The sequence below is a fragment of the Ranitomeya imitator genome, chromosome 1 (assembly GCF_032444005.1).
Source record: "Ranitomeya imitator isolate aRanImi1 chromosome 1, aRanImi1.pri, whole genome shotgun sequence".
NCBI lineage: Eukaryota > Metazoa > Chordata > Amphibia > Anura > Dendrobatidae > Ranitomeya > Ranitomeya imitator.
Genome location: NC_091282.1, coordinates 657,181,866 through 657,194,843, shown reverse-complemented (window position 1 = coordinate 657,194,843; position 12,978 = coordinate 657,181,866). Strand labels below are relative to the sequence as shown.

Below are 12,978 nucleotides of genomic sequence, written 5' to 3'. Positions count from 1 at the left end.
CTCTGTGTTATGTCTTCCTCTATCCCCATCTGGGCTGCAGGCAAAGCTTCATGTTTAATTATGAGCATCAAATGTTTAAGCCACAGAAGGAGGATAGTTGCACTGACTATGGCGCCATCACAGCTCACCATCTTTGAGAAGTCCTCAAAGTCTTGAGCCCATGTGGCAAGCATGGTACGTGTGTGAGCTTGCAAAGCTTCACAGGCGCCACTAGGTTACTCCCATTATCACACACGACCATGCCTGGTTGTGCAAAGCAGGGATGCCACACTGGGAGAAAAAGTGTCTGCTAGGGACTGAGTACTGAGGGATGACTGCCGCCATTTCTCGGCGGAAATCCTCCGCGTCTACCAGCCTAAGTGGCAATATTTCTATGGCAAGCAGCCTTGAAATGTGGCAGTTTAGCATTTGGGCCAGTGGATGGGTGGCTGGGAACTTTCTTTTTCGTTCCAAAGCTTGGAATGGGACAAGGATTTGGAAGTGCCTAATGATGGTAAGCAAGAATGTGCAAGGCTTGGTGCAGGGCAGGAGGCATCTGCGCCAGTGTTTTGCACAGGGAATTGGAAAGCACATAGCAAAGGGTAATAGGCAGTGGTGTCACCTGGTGGCATGAACTGTGGACCAGGTGTTCGACCCACTGAGTCGGGTGCTTAGATGGCATGTGACTGATCATGCTAGTGGTGGTTATGTTCTTAGTGGTCAGCCCCCTGCTGATCTTGGCATGGCACAGGTTTCAAATGGCCATTTTCTTTGTCTCAGAACTCTCATAAAAAAAGTTTCAGACTGGGAAACACCTAACTCTTTGGCCGAGAAATTCAGCAGTGTCTGTTTTGGTACTGCATATCTTTCCATCTCAGTGCTGCTGGCCTCACTCTGCATGCCAGCTTCCCAGGTTTGGTCAGTGACAGAGGCGTAGCTAGGGTTTTGGTTTGGGGTGGTGAAACTTCTGAGTGGGCCCCTAACCAGGTAACCTTGATTACAACTGGGTGACGCACCCTAATAGTGGATGTAGGAGAACATCAGCAAATGACAGCCCTGTTTCTGAAAATAATCTCTATATAAAGACCAACACTGATATTGCCGCCATATGGTCAGTGGTAGGTATCAGTCCTACAGAACATATAAGAGATTAAAGCACAGTTATAGATGGTGACTTACAGCTGTCGTTCTTTCAGATGGAATCGTTCACTTTTCACAGCTATTCCATCTGGCCCAGACCAAAATGACAACTACTTCCAGCCAGGAATTGACTGCAGAAATTACAACAAAGACACATTTCAAGTCTCATATTTTCAGCACCATCCCTCATGGGACTATTCACAACTTGCACAAACTCCTCACCCTGCTGATATCCCAATACTGAGCCGCTGCTGCCATATGTGACCCTATTACTGCACATGCTGTGTGGTTTTCTGTGCCCTCTAAATTCTAAAGCAACTCTTTATAATATAGTAATGCTGGGTGCAAGTGTCCTAGAAAACAGTGCCCATATTTTGCCTCGTAGAAAGTAATATTGCCTTCCGTGTGCCCCTTTGATAGTCACAGTAACCTGACTTCCCCTTTAACAATAAGTGTCCACTTTACATTTAATAATGTCCCGAGTCTCCCTCCTGTACAGCTCCCCTATAAACAGTATGATGCTGTCTTATACACAGTATAATGCTGCTTCACTGTATAGTACCACCTACACAGCATACTGACCCCTTAGTAGCCCGCAAACTGATGGCTCCAACACTGCATGATGGCTCAATCACTATAATCTCCACACTGTATGATGGCCCCCTAGATTGTCTCCATATAGTATAATGTACTCCCCATAGTCCTCAACAAAATGTAATGCACTCCTCATAGGCCACCATATAGTATAATGCACTCATCATAGGCCTCCATATAGTATAATGCACTCCCCATAGGCCTCCATATAGTATAATGCACTCATCATAGGCAGACTATATATAGTACAATGCACCCCCATAGGCAGACTCAATATAGTATAATGCACCCTCCATAGGCCTCCATATACTATAATGTAGTCCTCATAGGCCTCTATAGTATAATGCATTCCCCATAGACATACTCTATATAGTAAAATGCAATCCCCATAGGTCTTCATATAGTATAATGTGCTCCCCATAGACATACTATATATTGTATAATGCACCCCATATGCCTTAGAATCATATAATCACTGAATGGTAGAGTTGGAAGGGACCTCCGGGGTCATCTGGTCCAACCCCCTGCTCAAAGCAAAATTCACTAAATCATCCCAGACAGATGTTTGCCCAGCATCTGATTGAAAACTTCCATGGAAGGAGAACTCAGTCACCACCTCTCGTGGCAACCTGTTCCACTCATTGATCACCCTAACGGTAAAAAAGTTTTTTCTAATATCTAATCCATGTCTCCTCCCATTCAGTTTCATCCCATTGCTTCCAGTCTTTCCTTGTGCAAATGAGAATAAAGATGATCCTTCTACAATGTGGCAGCCCTTGAGATATTTGAAGACAGCTATTAAGTCTCCTCTCAGTCTCCGTTTTTGCAGGCTAAACACTCTCAAATCCTGTAAACGTTCTTCATAGGACATGGTTTGCAGACCGGTCACCATTCTGGTCGCTCTTCTCTGAACTTGCTCCAGTTTGTTGATGTCTTTTTTGAAATGTGGTGCCCAAATCTGGACACAGTATTCCAGATGAGGTCTTACCAAAGAGGAATAGAGGGCAATTTTTGCTGCTGCATCACACTGTTGACTCATGTTCAGTCTGTGATCTGTTAGTATACCCAAGTCTTTTTCACATGTGCTGTTGCTTAGCCCTATTCCTCCCGTTCTGTATATGCTTTTTTCATTTTTATTGCTCAGATGTAGTACTTTGCATTTTTCCCTGTTAAAAATCATTCTGTTAGTTGCGGCCCATTACTCCAGTTTATTTATATCTTTTTGAATGGTCTCTCTCTCATCTCTCTCTCATCTCTAGTATTAGCTATCCCTCCTCGCTTTGTGTCATCAGCAAATTTAATCAGTGTACCCTCAATTCCTTCATCTTAATCATTGATAAAGATGTTGAACAATACAAGGCCCAGGACAGAGCCCTGTGGCACCCCACTTGAGACATTCTTCCAACTGGATGTGCAGCCATTTACGACCACTCTTTGGGTCCGATCACTAAGCCAGTTTTGAATCCACCTAACAGTTGCCTTGTCCACTTGTCCATTCCATATTTAGTAATTTTTTCAATAAGGATTGTGTGAGATACTTTGTCAAATGCTTTGCTGAAGTCAAGATATACTATATCTACAGCATTTCCCTGATCAACCCAGTCAGTGATTCTGTCATAGAAGGAAATTAAGTTAGTCTGACATGACTTATTAGTTACAAACCCATGCTGAATCTGTTTAATCATATTCTTATCCAGGTACTTACATACATGTTGTTTAATAATTTGTTCAAAGATTTTTCCTGGTATAGACATCAGACTCACCAGCCTAAGTTCCCTGGGTCCACCTTCTTCCCATTTTTGAAGATAGGAACAACATTTGCTCTTCTCCAGTCTTCTGGGACTTCTCCTGTTCTCCAAGAATTTTCAAAGATTATGGAGAGTGGTTCAAAAATTTCTTCTGCTATCTCCTTCAGTTCTCTGGGGTGTAATTCATCTGGACCTGGAGACTTGAATTAATTTATGTTAGCTAAGTGTTTCCTCACTATCTTCTGTTCATAGATATCCTGGATTCTTCTATTCCCTTAATAGGACAGTGAAAATCAGTTGATGTTACATTTCCTTTCTGAGAGAAAACATGCAAAATAGGAATTTAAAAGTTCGGCATTCTCAACATCTTTTTTTACCATTTCATCATTTCCATCCTGTAAAAATCCTTAGCATCTTTGACTTTTCTTTTACTTTTGACATATCGCTAAAATCCTTTTTTATTGCTTTTGACGTATCTTGCAAGCCTTAATTCATTGTCAGCTTTAGATAATCTGATTCGTGCCCTGCAGGTTCTGCAGACAGCATTATATTCTTCTTTAGATATGCCTCCTCTTTTCGGAATTGTTAATGATTGTGCTTTGAGAATCTAATTTTTCAAGGTTTTCAAGATTTCCCATCCTTCCTGGACATTTTTGTCCTTAAAGATATCCAGCCATTGGATCCCTCCGATTCTCTTTCGGAGTCCCTTAAAATCTGCCTTTCTGAAATCTAACCTTGATGTCTGAGTCTTCGCAGGTCTTCCTCCGCTAGTTATCCAAAATTCTAAAATACCTTGTACGTTACCTCCTAGGGTCAGAGAAGACCACATGCGCTCCCGGTTCTTTCACTTTCTTACCTATGTTTTCAAAGTCACTGCAGATGGTTTCCGGGTCGTTTCTTGCAGTGTCATTTGTCCCCACATGTATTAGCAGAAATGGGTAGTAATCTGTAGGTCTGAAGAGTCCTGATACCCTGTCAGACACATCTTTAATTTTTGCACCTGGAAGACAGCACATTTCTCTTGAGGTTATATCTCTGCAGATTGCAGCCTCTGTTCCTCTCAACAGGTAATCCCCCATGACCACAACTCCCCGTTTCTTCTTCACAACATTTTTCTTTCTCCATTCAGGAGGACTCTGAGGGCATCCAAGGTTGTTCTTTGTGGGTAAAGTCTTATCTTGATGTATTTCTCAGTAGTTCTCCTGTGTGAGAGCTTGTTATTGGTTCCTGGGCAGAATGGGTGCTGACTGCCTCTTGATCCTCATGCTTCTCTGTGTCACATGCTTCCATTCCTCTGTTTCTTTAGGTGCACTTGGAATTTCTTCTCTTTCTGTAACATGAGGAGATAATTCTGCTCTGTCTAAGAACTCTTCACCTTCCTTAATGATTTTCAATGTACTTAACCTCTCTCCTAGATTTTGCAACTTTTCCTCCAACAGGGACACAAGCTTGCATTTCTGGCATGTGAGGTTTGGCTTTTCCACTGGTAAGTCTGTGAACATGTAGCAAGAAATGCAGCTCACCAAATGGCTCCTGGCCTCTTCCATGTTCTTACTGTTAAAAAGATTTCAAAGTGGTGAAAAATATGCCTGCCGTCACGCGGTTTAGCGATGTCCTCCTTTCAGCTGCAATGGCCAAAATCCAGTGTTGTTTGAGCTTGCGGAGACTGTTCAATTATCCCAGAAGGCACTGGGAATATGCAAATTCTCTCCTCAGGACTCTTCCCCTGGTTTACGGATATCCTCCTTTCAGCTACGTTCAGCCAAAATACAGTGTTCTTTGAGCCTGCGGAGACTGTTCACCTATCCCAGAAGGCACTGGGAATATGCAAATTCTCTCCTCAGGACTCTTCCCCTGGTTTACCAATGTCCTCCTTTCAGCTGCAATGGCCAAAATCCAGTGTTCTTTGAGCTCATGGAGACTCTTCACTTATTCCAGAAGGCACTGGGAATATGCAAATTCTCTCCTCAGGACTCTTCCCCTTCATATAGTAAAATGAATTCCCCATAGACAGACTATATTGTATGATGCATTCCCCATAGGCCTCCATATAGTATAATGTACTCCACATAGGCCGACTCTATATTGTATAATGCATTCCCCATAAGCAGACTCTATATTGTATAATGCACCCCCGATAGGCAGACTCTGTAGTATAATGCAGCCCCCATAGGTAGACACTATAGTATAAGGCAGCCCCCATAGGCAGACTCTATAGTATAATGCAGCCCCTAGGCAGACTCTATAGTATAATGCACCCCCCATAGGCAGACTCTATAGTATATGGCAGCCCCCATAGGCAGACTTTATAGTATAAAGCATCTCCCATAAAAATAAAAAAAACAATACTCACCTGAGTCACCTCTCCTCCTGGTTCCTCCACTGCTCCAAGCTCCCGCTCATCTCTGGACAGTGGGCGTCAGGTAGTGACATCATCGCTTTTGGCAGATATGCAACAGATCGAGACTTATTTGTGTGCGGGAGTTTACACTTTTCTGACAGTAGATGGCGATGTTGTAATGCATATACTTGTTGTACTTTGGTTTCACTTTCTCTCTGATAAAAGGTCCTTCAGACTTCCTGTTAAGCTGTATTAAGAAGCTGATGCATGTATCTCATGTTCTGTGTAGATAAAAGTTGAATTACCCCATATAATCTACGCTCACAAGCTTTTTACGGCAAACAAACTATGCAACAATCATGACCCCCTGCGTCTGTGACATCAGAAGCTGAGAGGGGGATGATGGGAGAGGGAGTGTAGCGCTTCCTCTCTCATCAAAGCGGTCAGCAGTGTCGGCATGCAGCCGCAGTGCAGGGAGATCGATTCTCCCTGCTCTGCCGCAGAATGTAACTGTATAGGCACGCTGCGCATGCCAATGCAGCTACAGTAGCGTAGCTCTGGGTGGGACCCCTCAGAGCGAGGGGCCTGGGGTTACCGTCCCCTCTGCCCCCTGTAGCTACGCAGCAGAGGGAAGTTCACTGGGAAAATTTCACTGCAGAGAACTCACCTCTGCACCATGCGACTTTCTCACGGTGCTAGCTGGGATCTCACCAAGGTCACCGCAGTTCAGCCTGGCTGGGAGCTGAGTCTCAGTGATGTCACTGGTAGTCACTCATTCAAAACTGTTTCTCCCCCAGACATGGATTACAGCGTGGGACACAACGAAGGACAGTTATGGTATATTGTTGTTTTTTTATTTTTGGTTTCTAACAGGAGATTGAGGGCTTCGGGGTAATTAGGTGAGGTCGTAAGTATGGTATAATTAAGATTATTAAAGGAGTCTGTCATTTTTTCAATTAAAAGACTTTATTCTGGGTGTCTGTGTTTTCTTACAATGTGACTATGAGGTTAGCAATGGGGGCATCTTATTGACACCTCTCCATTACTAACCTCGGGGTTTGATGTCACTGGACAATACAAAGGTGACATCAACCCCCCCTCAACTATTACCCCACTTGCCACCGCTACAGGGGCTACAAGTGGGAACAGTGAGGCTCTTAGAGATGCTCCTTTTCTGGGATGGCTGAGAGCCAATGTTTTGAGCCTGGGGGGAGCAGTATCCATGGCCCCTTCCTAGGCTATTAATATCAACCCACAGCTTTCTGCATAGACTTTGCTGGTTCTAAATCATAGGGGGACCCTACGTCTTTTTTTGGGGTCCCCATTTTAACAGCCAGTAAAGGCTAATTATACAGCTGTGAGCTGATATTAATAGCCTGGGAAGCTCCATGGGTATTACCCCTTTCCCAGGCTATAAATATCTGCCCCCAGCCATCGGCTTTCCCTCTTCTGCTTACGAAAATTGTATCTACGTAATATATATACATACAGTCATGGCCAAAGGTATTGACACCCCTGCAATTCTGTCAGATAATACTCATTTTCTTCCTGAAAATGATTGCAAACACAAATTATTTGGTATTATTATCTTCATTTAATTTGTCTTAAATGAAAAAACACAAAAAAGAATGAAGCAAAAAGCAAAACATTGATCATTTCACACAAAACTCCAAAAATGGGCCAGACAAAAGTATTGGCACCCTCAGCCTAATAATTGGTTGCACAACCTTTAGCCAAAATAACTGCTGTTTTACACAGGACACGCGCAATGGCTCAGTGAGCAAGTTTAGTGCGGTGTTCCTGACATTTTCCCCGCTGTATAGTGCAGTCATGACTCCATCAGTTCTGAAGACTGCCATAATAGCTAAGACATTTCTCTGTCTATGACTCTTCCACGAAGCACCATGTTGAACTGTCTATATAGACAAAACAAGAAACTGTGCTTTAAATATGGTCACACCCCATAAATGGTTTTATAAAAATGAAGAAAAAATAGCAACAACATTAATAAACACTTTAATATTTATGAATTTTACTAAAAGCCGGGGACATTTTCTCTCCACATTAACAAATTACAAATTTTATACTAACGTTCTGTGGACTCCTAACCAACATTTCATCTTCTTCTTCTTATAGATTGGTTAATAATGATCTATCTGACACTGCCTGCATCCAGCTGGCATCTGGAATAAAGAATAACCAGTCTCTTAAAATACTTGACCTGACCAATAACCGTCTGTTTGGTCCTCACTTCAAATACTTGACGGAGGCTCTGTCCAGTCCAGAGTGCAGGATAGAAGAATTACTGTGAGTATAAGAGACATGTACAGAATGGATACGTGTAAGTATAAGAGTCATGTACAGGACGGAGACATGTGAGTTTAAGAGACATGTACAGAACATAGACATGCGAATATAAGAGACATGTGAAGGACGGAGACGTGTGGGTATAAGAGATGTGTACAGGAAAGAAATGTGTGAGTATAAGAGACATGTACAGGACGGAGACGTGTGAGTATAAGAGACGTGTACAGGATGGAGATGTGTGAGTATAAGAGACGTGTACAGGATGGAGATGTGCGAGTATAAGAGACGTGTATAGGATGGAGACATGTGAGTATAAGAGACGTGTACAGGATGGAGATGTGCGAGTATAAGAGACATGTACAGGACGGAGACGTGTGTGTATAAGAGACGTGTACAGGACGGAGACGTGTGAGTATAAGAGACGTGTACAGGATGGAGACGTGCGAGTATAAGAGACGTGTACAGGACGGAGACGTGTGAGTATAAGAGACGTGTACAGGATGGAGACATGTGTGTATAAGACACGTGTACAGGATGGAGACATGTGAGTATAAGAGACGTGTACAGGATGGAGATGTGCGAGTATAAGAGACGTGTACAGGACAGAGACGTGTGACTATAAGAGACGTCTACAGGACGGAGACGTGCGAGTATAAGAGATGTATACAGGACGTAGATGTGTGAGTATAAGACACGTGTACAGGATGGAGATGTGCGAGTATAAGAGACGTGTACAGGACGGAGACGTGTGAGTATAAGAGATGTGTACAGGATGGAGACGTGTGAGTATAAGAGACGTGTACAGGATGGAGACATGTGAGTATAAGAGACGTGTACAGGATGGAGACGTGTGAGTATAAGAGATGTGTACAGGATGGAGACGTGTGAGTATAAGAGACGTGTACAGGACGGAGACGTGTGAGTATAAGAGATGTGTACAGGATGGAGACGTGTGAGTATAAGAGACGTGTACAGGATGGAGACATGTGAGTATAAAAGATGTGTACAGGACGGAGACGTGCGAGTATAAGAGACGTGTACAGCAGTGATTTTCAACCTTTTTTGAGCCGCGGCACACTTTTTATACTTAAAAAATCCCGAGGCACACCACCAACCAAAATGGCACAAAATGGTGCGTCCAGGTTTGAGATGAAAGTCTGCAGTCATTCTATGTGACTGCAGGCTTCTGAATTCTCACAGCGCAAGCACTGCACACTTTCAGGATTCTCCCTTGCCGGTGGCCAGAGTGGACGGTCATGACAGCACAAGTATGTGATTTGGATACTTCTGGTCACATTCTAACTAGACGTGTCCGGCCTCAGTCAATTCATTTTCATTGAATGAGGCCACACATGTCTAGTCAGCACGTGACCGCATGTATGTAAATCACCAACATCAGAGAATTATGATAGCAGTGTGCACTGTGAGAATTCAGAAGTCTGCAGTCACATAGTATGACTGCAAACTCATCACAACCTTGGACATCCCCTTTAATGTTCCTAACAAATAAAAATGAGAATTAGTATCACAAAAAAAACACATTTACATCCAGGTACCTGATAGATGACGTTGTTTTTCTTTTCATCTTCACCTTGTCCAGATGCCATGATGACTCTTCTCATCCACCGGCAGAGCTCGTTTCTGCAGACTTCCATCTTCTCCTGTCTTCTGCAGCACATCCCGACACAACACCCTTAAAGATAGCAGTGTTATTATAATGCTCCGGAATAACAATATCTGCCCTAGGCTGAGCCCCTGAGTAAATAATTGCCCCTCACTTTATTCCCAGCACATAATATGACCCTCACTGTCCCTCTTATGGTACATGCCATCCACACTACCCTCTCTCTCTTTTCCATACTTCACACTGCCTTCTCATACGGTGTCCCTCATAGAGAGCCCAGTCTCTCTACTGTGCCCCTTCATTACACTCCTCCTACTTGGCATACTGTCTCCTCCTGGCTGTTACTCTCACACTACTCAGTATCTATTCTGTGTCCACTCACACTTTCATCCCCCCATACTGTCTGCACACATTTCTAATAGCCTCCTCCTGTACATCCCCCCCCCCTGCTAACATACCCCTTTGCTCTCTCCATATTTCCTCCTCACACATTCCCCCCTCACACATTCCCCCGACTCCCCATACTGTTCTCACACATCCCATCACCGTTGCTCCCAGTACTGTCAGCACACATTTTTCCCCTCGCTACTGTGTCTACCCCCATCTCCCCACTCACCCCCACAGAATATATCCACTGCCCTTCCAATAGAATAAATCCATCCCCTTCCACAGAATAAATGCACCCTGCCCCACACATGCTAAATAAATTCCAGCCCCCCCCCCCCACGTACACACTGAATAAATCCCCCCCACACACCGAATAAATCCCCCCCACACACTGAATAAATCCCCCCACACTTAATAAATCCCCCCACACACTTAATAAATCCCCCCACACACTTAATAAATCCCCCCGCACACTTAATAAATCCCCCCACATACTCCCCATAAACCCACCCCACGCTGATTCTTCGGTGTCTTCAGCTCCACAGCACAGGAGCACTTACCACCAAGTCTCTTCTGTCTCCTGCGCGCCGGATAGTGACGTCAGCAGCGTGATCACATGACTTGATCACGCTGCTGGCGTCGCTCTGACCCAGCGGTCAGAGCCTCAATTGTACTCGCAGCTGGTAGATGTCTGCGAGTACAATTGATCTCCAGGAGCCGGTGCGCTGCAGCTTCTCTGTGCCGGCTGTCAGCTTGACAGTCGGCACAGAGAACAGCTGACTCCCATTCCCCGCGGCGCACCCGACCATGTGTCGCGGCACACTAGTGTGCCGCGGCACACTGGTTGAAAAACACTGGTGTACAGGACGGAGATGTGCGAGTATAAGAGACGTGTACAGGATGGAGACGTGTGAGTATAAGAGACATGTACAGGATGGAGATGTGTGAGTATAAGAGACGTGTACAGGATGGAGATGTGCGAGTATAAGAGACGTGTACAGGACGGAGACGTGTGAGTATAAGAGACGTGTACAGGACGGAGACGTGTGAATATAAGAGACATGTACAGGATGGAGATGTGTGAGTATAAGAGACGTGTACAGGATGGAGATGTGCGAGTATAAGAGACGTGTACAGGACGGAGACGTGTGAGTATAAGAGACGTGTACAGGACGGAGATGTGCGAGTATAAGAGACGTGTACAGGACGGAGACGTGTGAGTATGAGAGACGTGTACAGGACGGAGACGTGTGAGTATAAGAGACGTGTACAGGACGGAGACGTGTGAGTATAAGAGACGTGTACAGGACGGAGACGTGTGAGTATAAGAGACGTGTACAGGACGGAGACGTGTGAGTATAAGAGATGTGTACAGGACAGAGATGTGCGAGTATAAGAGACGTGTACAGGATGGAGACGTGTGAGTATAAGAGACATGTACAGGACGGAGACGTGCGAGTATAAGAGACGTGTACAGGATGGAGACGTGTGAGTATAAGAGACATGTACAGGATGGAGATTTGTGAGTATAAGAGACGTGTACAGGATGGAGATGTGCGAGTATAAGAGACGTGTACAGGACGGAGACGTGTGAGTATAAGAGACGTGTACAGGACGGAGACGTGTGAGTATAAGAGATGTGTACAGGACAGAGATGTGCGAGTATAAGAGACGTGTACAGGATGGAGACGTGTGAGTATAAGAGACATGTACAGGACGGAGACGTGTGAGTATAAGAGACATGTACAGGACGGAGACGTGCGAGTATAAGAGACGTGTACAGGACAGAGATGTGCGAGTATAAGAGACGTGTACAGGATGGAGACGTGTGAGTATAAGAGACATGTACAGGATGGAGATGTGTGAGTATAAAAGATGTGTACAGGACGGAGATGTGCGAGTATAAGAGACGTGTACAGGATGGAGACGTGTGAGTATAAGAGACGTGTACAGGATGGAGACATGTGAGTATAAGAGACGTGTACAGGATGGAGACGTGTGAGTATAAAAGATGTGTACAGGACGGAGACTTGCGAGTATAAGAGATGTGTACAGGACGGAGATGTGCGAGTATAAGAGACGTGTACAGGATGGAGACGTGTGAGTATAAGAGACATGTACAGGATGGAGATGTGTGAGTATAAGAGACGTGTACAGGATGGAGACGTGTGAGTATAAGAGACGTGTACAGGATGGAGACGTGTGAGTATAAGAGACGTGTACAGGATGGAGACGTGTGAGTATAAGAGACGTGTACAGGACGGAGACGTGTGAGTATAAGAGACGTGTACAGGACGGAGACGTGTGAGTATAAGAGACGTGTACAGGACGGAGACGTGTGAGTATAAGAGACGTGTACAGGATGGAGACGTGTGAGTATAAGAGACGTGTACAGGATGGAGACGTGCGAGTATAAGAGACGTGTACAGGATGGAGACGTGCGAGTATAAGAGACGTGTACAGGACGGAGACGTGTGAGTATAAGAGATGTGTACAGGATGGAGATGTGTGAGTATAAGGGACGTGTACAGGACGGAGACGTGTCAGTATAAGAGATGTGTCCAGGATGGAGACGTATGAGTATAAGAGACGTGTACAGGATGGAGACGTGCGAGTATAAGAGACGTGTACAGGATGGAGACGTGCGAGTATAAGAGACGTGTACAGGATGGAGAGTGTGAGTATAAGAGATGTGTACAGGATGGAGACGTGTGAGTATAAGAGACGTGTACAGGACGGAGACGTGTGAGTATAAGAGACGTGTACAGGATGGAGACGTGTGAGTATAAGAGATGTGTACAGGATGGAGATGTGCGAGTATAAGAGACGTGTACAGTACGGAGATGTGTGAGTATAAG

General features: G+C 44.7%; 1 protein-coding gene across 2 annotated transcripts in view; it reads left to right on the top strand.

The window, feature by feature from the left end:
• LOC138639649 (NACHT, LRR and PYD domains-containing protein 3-like) overlaps positions 1-12,978 on the top strand; it is a 515,752-nt gene that overhangs the window by 169,958 nt on the left and 332,816 nt on the right. For both annotated transcript variants that reach the window (XM_069728773.1, XM_069728772.1), the window contains one exon: positions 7,939-8,109. In XM_069728773.1, coding sequence (XP_069584874.1) covers positions 7,939-8,109 — 171 coding nt within the window. The remainder of the gene's footprint in view (positions 1-7,938; positions 8,110-12,978) is intronic.